The sequence below is a fragment of the Sturnus vulgaris genome, chromosome 14 (genome assembly GCF_052056855.1).
Source record: "Sturnus vulgaris isolate bStuVul1 chromosome 14, bStuVul1.hap1, whole genome shotgun sequence".
Taxonomy (NCBI): Eukaryota; Metazoa; Chordata; class Aves; order Passeriformes; family Sturnidae; genus Sturnus; species Sturnus vulgaris.
Genome location: NC_142256.1, coordinates 5,035,725 through 5,054,429, shown reverse-complemented (window position 1 = coordinate 5,054,429; position 18,705 = coordinate 5,035,725). Strand labels below are relative to the sequence as shown.

At 49.6% G+C, this 18,705-nt stretch overlaps 1 protein-coding gene and 1 long non-coding RNA gene across 8 annotated transcripts in view; one reads left to right on the top strand and one right to left on the bottom strand.

Annotated features, from left to right (window-relative positions):
* Positions 1-13,024: 13,024 nt before the first annotated feature.
* LOC148222103 (uncharacterized) lies at positions 13,025-14,585 on the bottom strand. The gene is made up of 2 exons (XR_015806871.1): positions 13,409-14,585; positions 13,025-13,278 (listed from the first exon to the last, which is right to left on the bottom strand). It is a non-coding gene; the product is annotated as an uncharacterized LOC148222103 (long non-coding RNA).
* A 154-nt stretch (positions 14,586-14,739) lies between these two features.
* Positions 14,740-18,705, top strand: part of RPGRIP1L (RPGRIP1 like) — a 43,641-nt gene continuing 39,675 nt past the window's right edge. For 6 of the 7 annotated variants that reach the window (XR_015806870.1, XR_015806869.1, XM_088173385.1 and 3 more), the window contains exons 1-3: positions 14,740-14,821; positions 17,059-17,150; positions 17,921-18,065. Coding sequence is in view for 5 of the 7 variants with exons in the window: in XM_088173385.1 (XP_088029511.1) it covers positions 17,066-17,150; positions 17,921-18,065 (230 nt within the window). In the remaining 2 variants the exon portion in view is untranslated. Of the gene's footprint in view, positions 14,822-17,058; positions 17,531-17,920; positions 18,066-18,705 lie in introns of all 7 variants that reach the window. The other variant, XM_088173386.1, reaches the window with a different exon arrangement.

Here is an 18,705-nt window from a genome sequence, read left to right as displayed (position 1 = left end):
TCGGCGATACCGGGGGGATTTTCTCGGGGATTCGGGGGGATTTTCCAGGAGATGCTGGGGGGATTATCCCGGGGAATTCTAGGGGATTTTCTCGAGGATTCCGGGGGGATTTTCCCGGGGAATTCCGGGGGATTTTCTCGGGGATTCCATGCGGATTTTCTCGGGGAATTCCGGGGGATTTTCCCGGGAATTCCGGGGGGATTTTCCAGGGGATTTCGTGGGCATTATGCCGGGGAGTCTGGGGCTATTTTCGCGGGGATTCCGGGAGGTTTTTCTCGGGGATTCCGGGGGGATTTTCTCGGAGAGTCCGTGGGGATTTTCCCGAGTATTCCGGCGTATTTTCCATGGGAATTCCGGGAGATTTTCCCGGGGAATCCGGGGGGATTTTCCAGGGGATTCCTGGCGGATTCTCCTGGGATTCCGGGGGGATTTTCCAGGGGAATATGGCGGGATTTTCCCGGGGATTCCGGGGGGAATTTCTCGGGTCTTCCGGGGCGATTTTCCCGGGGATTCCGGGGCGAGTTTCCCGGGGATTCCGGGGGATTTTCTCGGGGATTCCGGGGGGATTTTCCAGGGGATTCCTGGGGGATATTCTCGGGGATTCCGGACGGACTATCCCGGGGATTCCGGGGGGATTTTGCAGAGTATTCCGGGAGGATTTTCCGGGGGATTCCGGGGGGAATTTCTCGGAGATTCCTGGGGGATTTTCCAGGGGATTCCCGGGGGACATTCTCGGCGATTCCGGGGAGATTTTCTCGCGTATTCCCGGGGGATTATCCTGGGGAGTCCAGGGGGATTTTATCGGGGATTCCGGGGGGATTATCCAGGGGATACCGGGGGGATTTTGCAGAGTATTACGGGGGGATTTTCCGGGCATTCCGGGGGGATTTTCTCGGGAATTCCGGGGGGATTTTCCCGGGATTCCGGGTGGATTTTCCCGGGGATTGCGGGGGGACTTTCCAGGGGATTCCGGCGGAATTTCCCGAGTATTCCGGGGGGATTTCTCGGGGATTCCGGGCGGATTTTCCCGGAGATACCGGGTGGATTTTCTCGGGGATTCCCAGGGGATTTTCCCGAGTATTCCCGGGGGATTTTCTCGGGGATTCCAGGATTATATTACCGGGGAATTCCGCGGGATTTTCTCGGGGATTCCGGGGGGATTTTCTCGGGGATTCCGGGGGGTATTTCCCGGGATTCCGGCTGGATTTTCCCGGGGATTGCGAGGGGATTTTCTCGGGGATTCCTGGGGGATTTTCCAGGGGATTCCAGGGGAATTTTATCCGGGATTCCGGACGGATTATCCCGGGGATTCCGGGGGATTTTCCCGGGGATTCCCGGGGGAATTTTCTCGGGGATTCGAGGGACATTTTCCGGTTATTCCGGGCATATTGTCTCGGGGATTCCGGGGGGATTTTCCAGGGCATTCCGTGGGGATTATCCAGGGGATTCGGGGGGGATTTTCTCATGGATTCCGGGAGGATTTTCTCGGGGAATTGCGGAGGGATTTTTTCGGGGAGTCCGGGGGGATTTTCCCGGGGATTTTCTCGGGGATTTTCCCGCGCATTCCGGTGGGCATTTTCCGGGCATTTCGGGGGGATTTTCCCCGGGTATTCCGGGTGGATATTCCCGGGGTTTCCGGGGCGATTTCCTCGGGGATTCCGGAGGGATTTTCCCAGGGAATTCCTGGAGGAATTTCTCGAGTCTTCCGGGGCGATTTTCCCGGGATTCCGTGTGGATTTACCCGGGGATTGTGGGGGGATTTTCCCGAGTCTTCCGGGGGGATTTTCCCGGGGATTCCGGGGGATTTTCTCGGGGATACTTGGGGGATTTTCCCGGGGATTCCGGGGGGATTATCCCGGGGATTCCGGGGGGATTTCCTCGGGGATTCCTGCGGGATTTTCCCGGGGATTCCGGGGGGATTTCCTCGGGGATTCCTGGGGGATTTTCCAGGCGATTCCGGGGGGATTTTCTCGGGGATTCCGGGGGGATTATCCCTGGGATTCCGGGGGGATTTTCCCGGGGATTCCGGGGGAATTTTCGCGGGGATTCTGGGAGGATTTTCCCTGGCATTGCGGGGGGATTTTCCCTGGTAATTCCAGGGGATTTTCCCGGGTATCTCGGGGTGAGTATCCCGGGGATTCGGGGGGCATTTTCCGGGGATTCCGGGGGGATTTTGCCGGGGATTCCGTGGGGGAATTTCCAGGGGATTCCGGGAAGATTTTCTTGGGGATTCCGGGGGGGCTTTCATGGGGATTTTTGGGGGATATTCTCGCGGATTCCGGGGGGATTTTCCCGAGGAATTCCGGGGGATTTTCTCGGGGATTCCGGGGGGATTTTCCCCGGGATTCCGGGGGGATTTTCCCGAGTATTCCGGGGGGATTTTCTCGGGGAATTCCGGGGGGATTTTCCAGAGTATTCTGGGGGGATTTTCTCGGGGATCCCAGAGGGATTTTCATGGGGATTCTGGGGAGATTTTCTCTGGGTTTCCGGGGGGATTTTCTCGGGGATTCCGGGGGGATTTTCCATCGGATTCCGGGGTGATTTTCCCGGGGAATTGCGGGGGGATTTTCTCGGGGATTCCTAGGGGATTTTCCAGGGGATTCCGGGGTGATTATCCCGGGGATTGTCCTGGGGGATTTTCCCGGGGATTCCGGGGGATTTTCTCGGGGATTCCGGGTTGATTTTTCCCGGGGAATTCCGAGGGATTTTCTCGGGAATTCCGGGGGGATTTTTTCGGGGATGCCGGGGGGATTTTCCAGGGGATTCCGGGGGGATTTTCCAGGTGATTCCGGGCATATTTTCTCGCGGATTCGGGGGGGATTATCCTGGGGATTCCAGGGGGATTTTATCGGGGATTCCGCGGAGATTTTCCAGGGGATTCCGGGGGCATTTTCCCTGGGATTCCGGGGGGATTTTCTCGGGGATTCCGGGGGGATTTTCTCTTGGATTCCGGGAGGATTTTCCCGTGGGATTCCGGTGGGATTTTCTCGGGGAATTCAGGGGATTTTTCCAGGGGATTCCGGGGGATTTTCCCGGGGAATTCCGGGGGGATTTTCTCGGGGATTCCGGGCATATTTTCCCGAGTATTCCGGGGGGATTTTCACTTGGATTCTGGGGGGATTTTCTCGGGGATTTCGGGAGGATTTTCCCGGGAATTCCGGGGGGATTTTCCCGAGTATTCCGGGGGGATATTCTCGGGGATTCCGGGGGAATTTTCCCGGGGATTCCCGGGGATTTTCCCGGGGATTCCGGGGCAATTTTCCCGGGGATTCCGGGGGATTTTCTCGGGGAATTCAGGGGGATTTTCCAGGGGATTCCGGAAGGATTTTCCCGGGGATTCCCTGGGATTTTCGCGGGGATTCCGGGGCAATTTTCCCGGGGATTCCGGGGGATTTTCTCGGGGATTCCGGGGGGATTTTCCCGAGTATTCCTGGGGGATTTTCACGTGGATTCGGGGGGATTTTCTCGGGGATTTCGGAAGCATTTTCCCGGGGATTCCGGGCGGATTTTCCCGGAGATACCGGGTGGAATTTCTCGGGGATTCCGGGGGGATTTTCCCGAGTATTCCTGGGGGATTTTCACGTGGATTCGGGGGGATTTTCTCGGGGATTTCGGAAGCATTTTCCCGGGGATTCCGGGCGGATTTTCCCGGAGATACCGGGTGGAATTTCTCGGGGATTCCGGGGGGATTTTCCCGAGTATTCCGGGGTGATATTCTCGGGGATTCCGGACGGATTATCCCGGAGATTCCGGGGGGATTATCCTGGGGAATTCCGGGGGATTTTCTCGGAGATTCCGGGGGGATTTTCCAAGGGATTCCGGGATGATTTTCCCGGAGTATTCCGTGGGGATTTTCTCGTGGATTCCGGGAGGATTTCCCAGGGGAATTCCGGGCGGATTTTCACGGGGATTCCGGGGGGATTTTCCCGAGTATTCCGGGGGGATATTCTCGGAGATTTCGGGGGGAATTTCTCGGGGAATCCGGGGGGATTTTCCGGCGGAATTCCGGGGGGATTTACCAGGGGATTCCTGGGGGATTCTCCTGGCATTCCGGGGGGATGTTCTCGGGGATTCCGGGGGGATTTTCCAGGGGAATTCCGGGGGGATTTTCCAGGGGATTCCGGGGGGATTTTCCCGAGTATTCCGGGGTGATATTCTCGGGGATAGCGGACGGATTATCCCGGAGATTCCAGGGGAATTATCCTGGGGAATTCCGGGGGATTTTCTCGGGGTTTCCGGGGGGATTTTGTCGTGGATAACGGGGGGATTTTCTCGAGAAATTCCGGTGGGATTTTCTCGGGTAGTCCGGGGGCATTTTCCGGGGATTCCGGGGGGATTTTCTCGTGGATTCCGGGAGGATTTCCCAGGGGAATTCCGGGCGGATTTTCACGGGGATTCCGGGGGGATTTTCCCGAGTATTCCGGGGGGATTTTCTCGTGGATTGCGGGCGGATTTTCTAGGGGATTCCGGGGGGTTTTTCTCGGGGAAATGGGGAAAAAATCAGTGAGAAATGGGGGAAAAAGTCTCTGAAAAATGGGGGGAAATATCAGTGAGTAATGGGGAAAAATGGGGAAAAAATCATGGAGAAATGGGGAAAAAATCCTGGAGAAATGGGCGGAGAAATCAGTGAGAAATGGGGGGAGATATCAGTGAGAAATGGGGGGAAAATCCATCAAAAATAGGGGAAAAATCAGTGAGAAATGGGGGGGGAAATCGGGAAAAAATCCATGAAAATTGGGGGAAAAACAGTGAAAAATGGGGGAAAAAAAATCAGTGAGGAATGGGGAAAAATGCAAGAAAAATGGAGGAAAAAAATCAGATCGGTGACTGAGGGCTTATGAGTGCCGATCGATTAGCTCGGTGATCGATTGATCGCGACTGCCGATCGATTATATCGGCGATCGATTGATCGCGACTGCCGATCGATTATACCGGCGATCGATTGATCGCGACTGCCGATCGATTATATCGGCGATCGATTGCTAATGCCTGCCGATCGATTATATCGGCGATCGATTGCTAATGCCTGGCCATCGATTAGCTCGGCGATCGATTGATCGCGACTGCCGATCGATTATATCGGCGATCGATTGCTAATGCCTGCCGATCTATCGTTCTGGGCTCGATTGCTTGGCGCTGCTAGGCTGAAAAATTAAATTAATTAATATTAAATAATTTTTTTTAAATCTTCTTTCATTTTCTATGAATTTGGGTTGGTTTTGTTTTTTTATTCCTCTGGACCCCTCCCGAAATAAAATCCCTTCTTTCCCACGGAATTGGGGATTTTGGGACCCCCCCACCCACTAAATAAAATCCTTTTCTTTTCACGGACTTGTGGATTTTTTCGGGATCCCCCTCTCAAAAAAATCCATTCATTTCCCGTGGATTTGGCATTTTTTTCGGGTGTTCCCCAGAACCCTCCATTTTTTTTCGGGATCGCTCCCTGCAAAATTCCCAGAGATTTCTCTCCAAAATCCCGTGCATCCCAGGGTCCCCTCCCCAAAATTCCGAGGCTCTTCCTCTCCCAAATTCCGTTGATTGGAGAGGTCCGGGAGGATTTTGGGGGGGGTCGGGGCGATTCCGGGGGGGTCTGGGTGGATTGTTGGGGGAGGTTGAAGGGGAACTTTGGGATCATTTCTGGGAGAAGCTCCTCTGGGATCCCAGGGGATTTGGGGGTGGGGGGGTCGGTGTAAATTTGGGAGCTCCCGGGGAGTTCCAGGGGGATTTTCTCGGGGATTCCGGACGGATTATCCCGAGTATTCCAGGTGGATTTTCCCGACGATTCCGGGGGGATTTTCCAGGGGATTCCGGGCATATTTTCCCGAGAATTACGGGTGGATTTTCTCTGGGATTCCTGGGGGATTTTCTCGTGGATTCCGGGGGGATTATCCCGGGGATTCCGGCGGGATTTTCCCGGGGATCCCGGGGGAAATTTCTCGGGGATTACGGGGGGATTTTCCAGGGGAATTCCGAGGGATTTTCTAGGGGATTCCGGGGGGATTTTCCATCGGACTCCGGGTTGATTTTCCCTTGGATTCCGGGGGATTTTCTCGGGGATTTCGAGAGGATTTTCCCGAGTATTGCGGGGGGATATTCTCGGGGATTCCGAGGGGATTCTCCTGGGATTCCGGGGGGATTATCCTGGAGAATTCCGGGGGATTTTCTCGGGGATTCCGGGGGGATTTTCCCGAGTATTCGGGGGGCGATTTTCTCTGGGATTCCGTGGGGATTATCCCGGGGATTCCGAGGGGATTTTCCCGAGTATTCCGGGAGGATTTTGTCGGGGATTCCGAGGGGATTTTGCACAGTATTCCGGGGGGATTTTCCCGGGATTCCGGGGGGATTTTCTCGAGGATTCCGGGGGGATTTTCTCGGGGAATCCGGGGGGATTTTCCGGAGGAATTCCGGGGGGATTTTCCAGGGGATTCCGTGGGGATTCTCCTGGGATTCCGGGGGGATTTTCTCGGGGATTCCGGGGGGATTTTCCCGAGGAATTCCGGGGGATTTTCTCGGGGATTCCGGGGGGATTTTCCCCGGGATTCCGGGGGGATTTTCCCGAGTATTCCGGGGGGATTTTCTCGGGGAATTCCGGGGGGATTTTCCAGAGTATTCTGGGGGGATTTTCTCGGGGATCCCAGGGGGATTTTCATGGGGATTCTGGGGAGATTTTCTCTGGGTTTCCGGGGGGATTTTCTCGGGGATTCCGGGGGGATTTTCCATCGGATTCCTGGGTGATTTTCCCGGGGAATTGCGGGGGGATTTTCTCGGGGATTCCTAGGGGATTTTCCAGGGGATTCCGGGGTGATTATCCCGGGGATTGTCCTGGGGGATTTTCCCGGGGATTCCGGGGGATTTTCTCGGGGATTCCGGGTTGATTTTTCCCGGGGAATTCCGAGGGATTTTCTCGGGAATTCCGGGGGGATTTTTTCGGGGATGCCGGGGGGATTTTCCAGGGGATTCCGGGGGGATTTTCCAGGTGATTCCGGGCATATTTTCTCGCGGATTCGGGGGGGATTATCCTGGGGATTCCAGGGGGATTTTATCGGGGATTCCGCGGAGATTTTCCAGGGGATTCCGGGGGCATTTTCCCTGGGATTCCGGGGGGATTTTCTCGGGGATTCCGGGGGGATTTTCTCTTGGATTCCGGGAGGATTTTCCCGTGGGATTCCGGTGGGATTTTCTCGGGGAATTCAGGGGATTTTTCCAGGGGATTCCGGGGGATTTTCCCGGGGAATTCCGGGGGGATTTTCTCGGGGATTCCGGGCATATTTTCCCGAGTATTCCGGGGGGATTTTCACTTGGATTCCAGGGGGATTTTCCCGAGTATTCCGGGGCAATTTTCCCGGGGATTCCGGGGGATTTTCTCGGGGAATTCAGGGGGATTTTCCAGGGGATTCCGGAAGGATTTTCCCGGGGAATTCCGAGGGATTTTCGCGGGGATTCCGGGGCAATTTTCCCGGGGATTCCGGGGGATTTTCTCGGGGATTCCGTGGGGATTTTCCCGAGTATTCCTGGGGGATTTTCACGTGGATTCGGGGGGATTTTCTCGGGGATTTCGGAAGCATTTTCCCGGGGATTCCGGGCGGATTTTCCCGGAGATACCGGGTGGAATTTCTCGGGGATTCCGGGGGGATTTTCCCGAGTATTCCGGGGTGATATTCTCGGGGATTCCGGACGGATTATCCCGGAGATTCCGGGGGGATTATCCTGGGGAATTCCGGGGGATTTTCTCGGAGATTCCGGGGGGATTTTCCAAGGGATTCCGGGATGATTTTCCTGGAGTATTCCGTGGGGATTTTCTCGTGGATTCCGGGAGGATTTCCCAGGGGAATTCCGGGCGGATTTTCACGGGGATTCCGGGGGGATTTTCCCGAGTATTCCGGGGGGATTTTCTCGGAGATTTCGGGGGGAATTTCTCGGGGAATCCGGGGGGATTTTCCGGCGGAATTCCGGGGGGATTTACCAGGGGATTCCTGGGGGATTCTCCTGGCATTCCGGGGGGATGTTCTCGGGGATTCCGGGGGGATTTTCCAGGGGAATTCCGGGGGGATTTTCCAGGGGATTCCGGGGGGATTTTCCCGAGTATTCCGGGGTGATATTCTCGGGGATAGCGGACGGATTATCCCGGAGATTCCAGGGGAATTATCCTGGGGAATTCCGGGGGATTTTCTCGGGGTTTCCGGGGGGATTTTGTCGTGGATAACGGGGGGATTTTCTCGAGAAATTCCGGTGGGATTTTCTCGGGTAGTCCGGGGGCATTTTCCGGGGATTCCGGGGGGATTTTCTCGTGGATTCCGGGAGGATTTCCCAGGGGAATTCCGGGCGGATTTTCACGGGGATTCCGGGGGGATTTTCCCGAGTATTCCGGGGGGATTTTCTCGTGGATTGCGGGCGGATTTTCTAGGGGATTCCGGGGGGTTTTTCTCGGGGAAATGGGGAAAAAATCAGTGAGAAATGGGGGAAAAAGTCTCTGAAAAATGGGGGGAAATATCAGTGAGTAATGGGGAAAAATGGGGAAAAAATCATGGAGAAATGGGGAAAAAATCCTGGAGAAATGGGCGGAGAAATCAGTGAGAAATGGGGGGAGATATCAGTGAGAAATGGGGGGAAAATCCATCAAAAATAGGGGAAAAATCAGTGAGAAATGGGGGGGGAAATCGGGAAAAAATCCATGAAAATTGGGGGAAAAACAGTGAAAAATGGGGGAAAAAAAATCAGTGAGGAATGGGGAAAAATGCAAGAAAAATGGAGGAAAAAAATCAGATCGGTGACTGAGGGCTTATGAGTGCCGATCGATTATATCGGTGATCGATTGATCGCGACTGCCGATCGATTATATCGGCGATCGATTGATCGCGCCTGCCGATCGATTATATCGGCGATCGATTGCTAATGCCTGGCCATCGATTAGCTCGGCGATCGATTGATCGCGACTGCCGATCGATTATATCGGCGATCGATTGCTAATGCCTGCCGATCTATCGTTCTGGGCTCGATTGCTTGGCGCTGCTAGGCTGAAAAATTAAATTAATTAATATTAAATAATTTTTTTTAAATCTTCTTTCATTTTCTATGAATTTGGGTTGGTTTTGTTTTTTTATTCCTCTGGACCCCTCCCGAAATAAAATCCCTTCTTTCCCACGGAATTGGGGATTTTGGGACCCCCCCACCCACTAAATAAAATCCTTTTCTTTTCACGGACTTGTGGATTTTTTCGGGATCCCCCTCTCAAAAAAATCCATTCATTTCCCGTGGATTTGGCATTTTTTTCGGGTGTTCCCCAGAACCCTCCATTTTTTTTCGGGATCGCTCCCTGCAAAATTCCCAGAGATTTCTCTCCAAAATCCCGTGCATCCCAGGGTCCCCTCCCCAAAATTCCGAGGCTCTTCCTCTCCCAAATTCCGTTGATTGGAGAGGTCCGGGAGGATTTTGGGGGGGGTCGGGGCGATTCCGGGGGGGTCTGGGTGGATTGTTGGGGGAGGTTGAAGGGGAACTTTGGGATCATTTCTGGGAGAAGCTCCTCTGGGATCCCAGGGGATTTGGGGGTGGGGGGGTCGGTGTAAATTTGGGAGCTCCCGGGGAGTTCCAGGGGGATTTTCTCGGGGATTCCGGGGGATTTTCCCGACGATTCCGGGGGTATTATCCCGGGGAATTCCGGGGGGATTTTCCGGGGATTCCGGGGGAATTTTCCAGGGGATGCCGGGTGGATTTTCCTTGGGATTAGGGGGGATTTTCCAGGGGATGCCGTGTGGATTTTCCAGGGGATCCCGGTGGGATTTTCTCGGGGATTGCGGGGGGATTTTCTCGGGGATTACGGGGGGATTTTCCAGGGGAATTCCGAGGGATTTTCTAGGGGATTCCGGGGGGATATTCCCGGAGATTCCGGTGGGATTTTCCGAGGATTCCGGGGGGATTTTTCCGGGAATTCCGTGGGGATTTTCTAGGGGATTCCGGGGGGATTTTCCCGGGGATTCCGTGCATATTCTCTCTGTGATTTCGGGCATATTTTCTCGGGGATTCCCGGTGGATATTCCCGGGGATTCCGGGTGGATTTTCTCTGGGATTCCGCAGGGATTTTCCAGGGGATTCCGGGCATATTTTCTCGAGGAGTCCGGGGGATCTTTCCCGGGGATTACGGGGGGATTTTATCCGGGATTCCACGGGGATTATCTCGGGGATTCCGGGGGGATTTTCCCGGGGATTCCGGTTGGATTTTCCGGGGATTGCGGGGGATTTTTCTCGAGAATTCCGGGGGGATTTTCCATTGGATTCCGGGGGGATTTTCTCGGGGATCCCGGGGGGATTTTCTCAGGGAGTCCGGGGTGATTATCCCTGCGATTCACGGGGGATTTTCTCGGGGAATCTGGGCATATTTTGTCGGGGATTCCGGGGGGATTTTCCTGGGGATTCCGGGGGGATTTTCCCGGGGATTCCAGGGGGATTTTCCAGGGGATTCCGGGCATATTTTGTCGGGTAGTCCGGGGGAATTTTCCCGGGGATTACGGGGGGATTTTCCAGGGGATTCCGGGAGGATTTTATCGGGGATTCCGGGTGGATTTTCGCGGGGATTCCGGGAGGATTTTCCCGGGCAATTCCGGGGGGATTTTCCAGGGGATTCAAGGGGGATTTTATCGGGGCCTCCGGGGGGATTTTCCAGGAGATTCCGGACGGATAGTCTCGAGTATTCCTGGGGGATTTTCTCGGGGATTCCGGGGGGATTTTCCCGGGGATTCCGGGCATATTTTCTCGGGGAGACCGGGGGGATTTTCCTCCTCTGTGCAGATCTCAGGAACCTGGGAGGGGTGAACAATGTTGCACAGGGGAAAACCCCACAGATTTTATCTCCGGGCCTGGGGCCAGGAGCAGGCATTTGCGTGCTATAATTCCAGAAGGAGCACGGTGTCTCCCAGACCCAAGCCGCATCCAGCTGTGACCCAGCTGCTCTTGGAGTGCCAAAACCCTCCTCGTAGCTGATCTCAGGAACCCTGGAAGGGTGAGTTTGGTTTCACAGGGAAAAGGCCTCCGTTTGTGTCCAGAGATCAAATAAGGGACTCTGCTTTTCCTCTAGTTCTCCTTCCTGTTTTCACCTGGGCTAGAAGGATGGGCATGGCCTGTATTTCTCATATCAAAGTGATGTTACTAAATTTGTCCAGAAGTTCTGATTATTGTTTTTATTATTAGTAGTAATTTTCTGATAGAAAACACTCTCATTTTGCCTTTCCCACGTTGTTTCCAGGTGCTGCCCAGGATGGACATCTGTGGTCTCAGACAGTGATTCCCGAGGAGCAAGGAAAGCCTTTTCCTCACCTGCACAGTTCAGGTGGATGGGACAGAATTGGTGTGGCCTGACAAGGCAGGAAAAGCTGTCTGTGTTCTGGAGTGCCTTGAAAGCTTTCTCCGTCAGGTTTGGAAGGGGTTTCTCTTTGGGATTTCTTGTGATGCAGCACCACGGGTATCCCTTTGTGCCAAGCCCAGTGCTAAAGGATTGAAGAACTGACAAGTGGGGTCTGGGATGAAAATGCCTCTAATAAAATTAAGCAAAGAATACAATAAGAGAAATGAGCATCCTTTTAATGTCTGAAATAGTTAGGAATAAAAACGCTGGCAAAGGGCACTCTGAATTGGTGTCCCCTGTCATGGCTAAAACCCCATAGTGAGGAATCAGAGCAGAAGTGTGAGAGCTGGAATCCTTCTGCAGTCGACTTAATTTTCTTTTCCTCCTCTCTTTCAGGACATAGAAAATCACGACACTGCCGCTGTCTTTGCCAAGAGCTGTGGTGTTTGAGCAGCCAAAGCCCAGAGGCTTCAGCACCAGAGGTCTGAGCCTGGAGGGCTCCTGGTGCTGCCCGTGCTGTGGGCTATGTCAGAGGATGCAGGGTTCCTCTTTGCCTCCCTGCTGGGATTAACTGCCATGGGAATGTGGGATCTGGGTGAAACTCCAGCTCTCCTGGTGTTCAGGGGAGCAAGGTCTGAGGGACTCCTCTCTGGGGATGTGCGGTGAAGGACTGAATAGTGTGGAAGGAGAGTATTTATAAACTGTATCACTGTTTCTCCCAAAATTGGGGTGGAGCACTGATGGGGGCGGTTGGGTTTGGTCTGGGCCTGTTATTCTTTGTGCAATTTTAAAATTCTCTTGTATGATTTACTGTCCGGTATCTTTCTAACAAAAGCTGACATAAATTTAGATTAAGGATTAGAACTTGGGTCCATTCATTGCAAACATTTGACAAGGCTGGAGGACTGGGGTGGTGACTGCTCTCAGGAAAGGTTACTTATTAATACTGTGTCAGATTTCCCGCAGTGACTGTCAGGCCTGCATGGCTGTGAGTTCGTGCTCTTCTCACTGGGGAAATAAGTTCAGCAAAATTAGAAATGTTAGAAAAATCCAGCTAAAAATTCCACTCTCCTTGCACACTCCTTGCGCACTCCTTACACACTTCTTGCTTTTTGTACACTCCTCGCACTCCTTATACACTCCTTCCACACTTGTTGCACACATCTTACACACTTCTTGCACACTCCTTGAACAGTTTTTGCATGCTCGTTGAACAGTGCTTGCACACTTCTTACTCATTCCTTGCACACTCATTGTACCCTCCTTACACACTCGTTGCACACTCCTTGAACTCTCCTTACAAACTCCTTACACCCTTTTTCTGATTTTCTGGGCTAGGAGCACCCAAAGCCAGCAGAACTGTCCTTAACCACTTCTTGGAGGATCTCTCTTCTTTCCTCCTTGCCAAATTCCCACTGTCAAAACCCAGCCTAAAGCTCAGCTCCCCATCCCCTCACTCTCCAAGGAATTGGGCTTGGATTTTCCAGTCCAGCAGGGCAGAAATGCTGTTGTCCTTACTGTATATCCTAAATGCAGTAATTGCTTAAGAAATAATTGAAAGAAATTAAAGGAACGAAGACAAATTGAGGAAGAGTTGCAAGCTCCAACCAAGGGATGCTCTTATCAAACCCCTCATCAATGATTTGCTTTAATTAACTAACTCAAATAAAGTCATTATCACCACGTTGATACAGTATGATTCTATTTAATTGAATTATATATTGCAGGATGTAAAAACCTTTCTAAAACCAGAAACTCTTTTAAGAGATATACAGGGCACAGATACAGAGAGAGTTTCAGGGGAAAAAACACAAAGTTTTCAGTCTTTAGCATCTTCCACTGCGTAACCATTGACAGCAAACACTGCTTCGGTCTTGGGGAGACACGGAGAGTCAGAGATTTTACAGATCCTGGTCTCACCTCAACCTTTCAGCAGGTAGAGTCTGCAGGGAGAGGAAAGAAAATGGATCAGAATGGACAGCCTACTTCCAGAAAATCATCATCATTCATCAAGCATTAAGTAGAGCTGTAAAAACTTCCCCAAAGGTTCATTTCCCTGTGGACTGAGCCCACCTGCTCCATCATTTAGTCTTTCTATAGCCACGGCCCCACCCGGGACACGGAAGGAGGCTCCTGGGTGCCTCCTGAGGATCTAAATCATTCCAGGTGGGTCAGGACATTTTTTTCTTCCTGTTCTAAAATCCACGTGCTTGCCTGGAGAAAAGCAGCCATTTCTCACATATGTACACTTCCTTTTCACTGGACACAGGAGCAGAGCTGGGGACATGGAACAGAGATGTTAGCAATTCCCCCACACCAGTGTCAGAAGGAACTCAGCTGCTGAGTCTCCTTAGGGAGCCAGCTCCGAACCACAGTCTGCTGCCCTCCATGTGCACGTTTACAACTAGAGGTGCTGCTTGTCGCCACCAAATCTAGTCCTTTCTATCTAATGTAGACTTAAACCATATATTTCATAGCTTAACAAAGGCAAGAAACCACTTAGACACCACCTCCAGCTATGCAATCTTCAACTAAAGGGCAGTTCATGGCTCTCTTGTCATCCAGAATGAGGTCTATTGCTGTTGAGCAGCATTCAAAAACCTGTTAGAGCAGAAACTGTCTCATAAATTACACTGGAATTACTTTGGAATCTGTACCAAAACTGAAACTAATTGTTCTGTATTGGGAATTTTGAGATAAGTGTAAATCAAAGTATACACGTCAGAAATGAAACAAACTGTAAGATCTATTTTCTTCGAAAGCACACAGTTACTTGGCTATGCTAATCTTTTCCTTACATTGTACACATATCCTGTTACCTCCTTTGAGCAAATTATATTTCTCTCAGCTGAGAGAAAACAACCTACAGCAAGCACAAATACCTAAAATTTCCACATTGAATAATTTTAGGATCTCTCAGAGATAAGGCTGGTCTTTGAGGGAAAGCAATTCTAGAAAGAACTTCGTCATCACCAAACTAATAAAAGGTTTTTAACCTTTCCCTCCCAACACCTGCCCCCTATAGTGAAACACTTTAAATGTTGAAGAGTAAATTAATAGCAATACCAAACCCAGTACACCCTGTACAGGTGTATCTGATTGCAATCTTGGAAAGCTTTCTCTAATCTTTTTATAGAATTAGCCTTCTTTTCATTAATAGCACTAAAATGACTTTCTGCTTTTCCGGACTGGTATTTTGTAAACAAACGCAGCAGAGGTACAACAGCCATCAAGACCAGCAATCGAGAAAACGCTTACATATTAAACATTTTGAAGCGGTACCTTCAGCTCTCGCCGCCGCTCCCGCGCTTTGCTCCCCGCCCGCTGCGCCGGCGGAAGCCGAGGGCGTGTCCCGAGAGCGGGGTAGCGGCGCCCGACTTCGCCCCGAACTACAACTCCCAGCAGGCAACGCGGCCCCGGAAGCGGACGGAGCCCTTTGTCCCGCGGCAGACCGCAGGGGACCGATCGCGCCGGGCCGGCGGGGCGGTGAGTGCGAGGGACTGCTCCTCCTCCGGGAACCGCGTGGGGAATCCGTGAGCCTGGAGCTGCTCGGGGGGATGTGGCACCGCTCCCTGCAGCGAGCTGTCCCCCGCCGGGGAACCGGCCTGCGGTGGAGCTCCTGAAGAGATGATGTCAGCCCCGTGAGGCGGCTCGCGGGCTGCTCGGTGCCCGTGGGAAAGGCGGTGCCTCACTCAGAGCAGCCCGACAGGCCTTTTCGCTTGCACTGTATGTTTTGTACGTAAAAAGCGGGAGCTGGGTGCGAGCGAGAGGTGTGTTTCCCTGCCCGAGTATGGGAAAATAGCAAGGAAAGCATCATTTTGGCCACGTACAAGAGTCGTGAAATTATAAACCCACATTGAAACAATTACATGTCGTAATTTTAAAGATTTCCCTAGAAACTCCTTCCCTAGAAGTGCTTCCTACCCCCATTGGCTGAGTACTTCTGAAAATTTACGTCATCCGTCTTTAGTTTTGCTACTTTGGAAAGACGCTGGGGCAACAGTTCGTTTGTGTTAGTTACGTAAAAATCTGGACCTAAAGCATAGGGTTTGATTCTCTAGTTTTAAAGTATTTATCTAATTACAAGCTGGTCTCGCATAACATAGCAAAGTCATATGCGGTGTTTTGTAATTTGTCAGATGGTGATAGAAACATTAAGTAGTGAAGTATATAAGAAAGTTAAAAGTTTCTTGAATTTCAGTAACTATAAAATTCTTGCTTATACCTAACTGGAAGTTCTTACAGGCAAATTCTAGAGATAGGGAACATTTTCCTCTCTTTGTATATGAAGTTACTGTGTCTTATTTTTGATTAGCAAAAGTTCTGAAGTGACTGTATGGTAACTTTTCTTGGACATAAAATCTGATTTAAATTTTTGAGGTTCAGCAGAGCGTCTGAATCTGTCCAGGTATCAATTGTTATTTCATTCCGAATTTTAGTGATGAAAAAGCAAAAGATTGAAAGCAAGACTGACTTGTTGGAACCTGAACTCCCATTAATCCTTTTTGTTCCTTTAGGACAAAGCCATATGGAAACCAGTTTATGATAGAGGGCTTTGCTGGTAGAAGAAAGGCATCACTTAGGCAGTAGTTTTGATGATAAAATGAAGAGATACTTCTAGGGAATGTCTGTGGGTTGTACTGTGTCACTTCTGTCTTCTGATGCAAGTATTTTTAACATCACTGTTAATATGCCAGTGGACTCCTAGATATTTTTGGATGCACTCAGGAAGTGAATCAATTTATGTCACCTGAAGGATGTAACAATGTAGGGGGGGAAAGGCCGTCCTAAGGACTTCGTGTGCCTCCTTTTCACATTGTTTCTGCGTTCCTTAGTTTTCTGGCGAACATTTAATTTTCTGCACTGGAAGACAAGAAAGGAACAGCAGTATCTTCACAGCAGTATATATTACACTGATTAATTTTAATTAATACTTTCTTCATCTCACTTTGTCATGTACCTGAACTTTTTGTTGTCTCAGAAAAGAAATGTATTTGGATTTATGAGTATCGTTCATAGGAGTGTCTCTATTTTAAAAACTAATTTCTCTTGGGACAATGATTGAAAGAAGACTAAGAGATTGGCAGGTAACACTGAAATGACTCCATAACCCCCAGCACCTTGTTTCAGAGTCTCATTCAGAATGTGGAAGATGGCATTACTCACCTATCAGTTGATGCCTTAAGATTTGACTTGACTTAAAATGAACAACAGCATGAAAAAAAAAAACCAACAAAAACAAAACAAAACAAAAAACAAACAAACAAACAAAAAACAACAAAAAAAACCCCCACCAGAAACAGAAGAAACAAGCAAAACAAACAAACAAACAAAAAAAAACCACACAGAAGAAACCCCCTCAGATCCTCCTCCCACATCCACCTGGAAATATGGCCTTAGCCCAAAGATTGCTGAAGACAACAGAACTAGAACTTTAAAAGCTAATACATTCTGCATGTATTAAATACAATTGGAGCTACTGCATAACCAAATAAGCCATATTTTGTGCGTGGATTAAAAATGGCATGCTGTTAAACTTGCAGGTTTTGATTGTCCTCTGAGAAATTCAGTTGAGATGGGAGCATTTACAGTAGCACGCGAGTCTGCAATTTCAGTGAATCTGTCATTACTTTTGCCATCATTTTTTATGATGTTTTGTAGTTCATTCTAGTCTCACAATTTAAATTGCAGATGGAGAAGCATTTGAATTTTGGTATTCCTAGGTAAGCCATGCCTGTTTCAGCTGATGAAACTGTGGGGAACCTGGCTATGAGAGATACAGTCCTAACTCCAGCTGGAACTGAAGGGTTACAAGGTTTGTACCAGATGCTGTTTATTGCAATTACAGACTTCAATCAGTGGCTTCCTTAGCTTCTTTCTAAAAATGTTTCACAAAGTGAAGTTCAAAATCACGGTTAAATTTTGAAAGATACTGTGACTCATTCTATGTTCAAGTAGATTATTACAGAGAGAAGTCGCTGTGAGATGTTAAAAACTGGAAAGCTTATCGAGCTAGAACGTTCATCCTTCCACAAGGAAAGAGAACGCTTTTTTGCTGAAGAGAGGACAAAGTCACATCCGTGTAACAAAATGGGAACCGGAAGTACTATGCAATTCTTACATGTTACTCAGCTGCTATTGGAATGGAACTGCTGGGCTTAGTCTTTTATTTGAGTTCATTTTCACAACTGTGAGGTAATTCTTGCAAGCTTCAAGAGAGTGTGTTCACTTTGAAACAGATTAGAAAGAATCTCAATGGTAATGCTCATCCTATTTTTGAGTTAGTATGTTTGGCTATTCCTGGTTGCTTGCTAAATTATCTTTGCATTGCCTGGTAAGTAATCAGTTTGCCGAATCATTTGAGCTAGGTTTTTTTTTTTTAGTCTCTATGAGAAAGGAACAAGGAAGTGATTAACCTGCCAGTAAGTCTGAGGAAATTAATCAATAGACTGAAACAAGTATAAAATACCATATTAGTTGAAAATTTTCATTACTTTTTTTTCAACATTTCAAAGTGAGTTAGACTTTGAGTTATATGTTGTTGAATGTATGGAAGGTAATTTAAAATTGCCTTGGTTTGGGTAGAATCATCATCTACACAGAATGTAAAAGTTCAAGAAGTCATATCACGAATCAGTCGAGAGGAGCTGGAAGACAGATTTCTTCATCTACGTGATGACCACATGCTACTCAAGCAGCATGCAAATAAGCAAGAGGAGAAAATTAAAAGGTATGGGGTTTAATATTTTTATTTTAACTCACAATACCTTTTTGTCCCTTTAAAGTACCATCAACAAATTAAAAATCATGCTGATTTCTCTCAGAGCACTTTTTAATGCAGTAGCAAAAATCACTCACTGGATGTGGTTTTCGTATTGCTTTTTATTTGTCTCTGAGTATGTAAGATGATTTTTGCAGTAATCCCTATTAGATCTCCATGTACAGAGGTACACTGCTGTCTGCTACATCAGAGGTGATACCTTGGATTCCCAGCTGTGCTGGCAGAGTGTTCTGGGAATTGGAGAGCAGACTGTAGAAGCCTAATGGTTCATCAGGCATTTCATTCTGGAATCAAAATGATTTCTACAGACAGATTCTGCCTCTTTTTTGGTCCCAGTCTGTCTTTCAAGAAGTTGAATAACATCTAGCTTTTTAGTGGTGAATTAGCACTACAATGTCTTTATAATCATCGCTCCTTTATTCAGTGTAATTCATAACTTCAGGGAAGAAGTCCCAAACAGCATGGCGACCACAGTACCCAGTTTGCCCACAAATACACAAGCAACTTTAGGGTGATTATTAAACTTAGTATGCAAAGATTTGTGTACTAATCTTTGCCAGGACTTAGTGTGGCGGCAGACCAGTCTGGA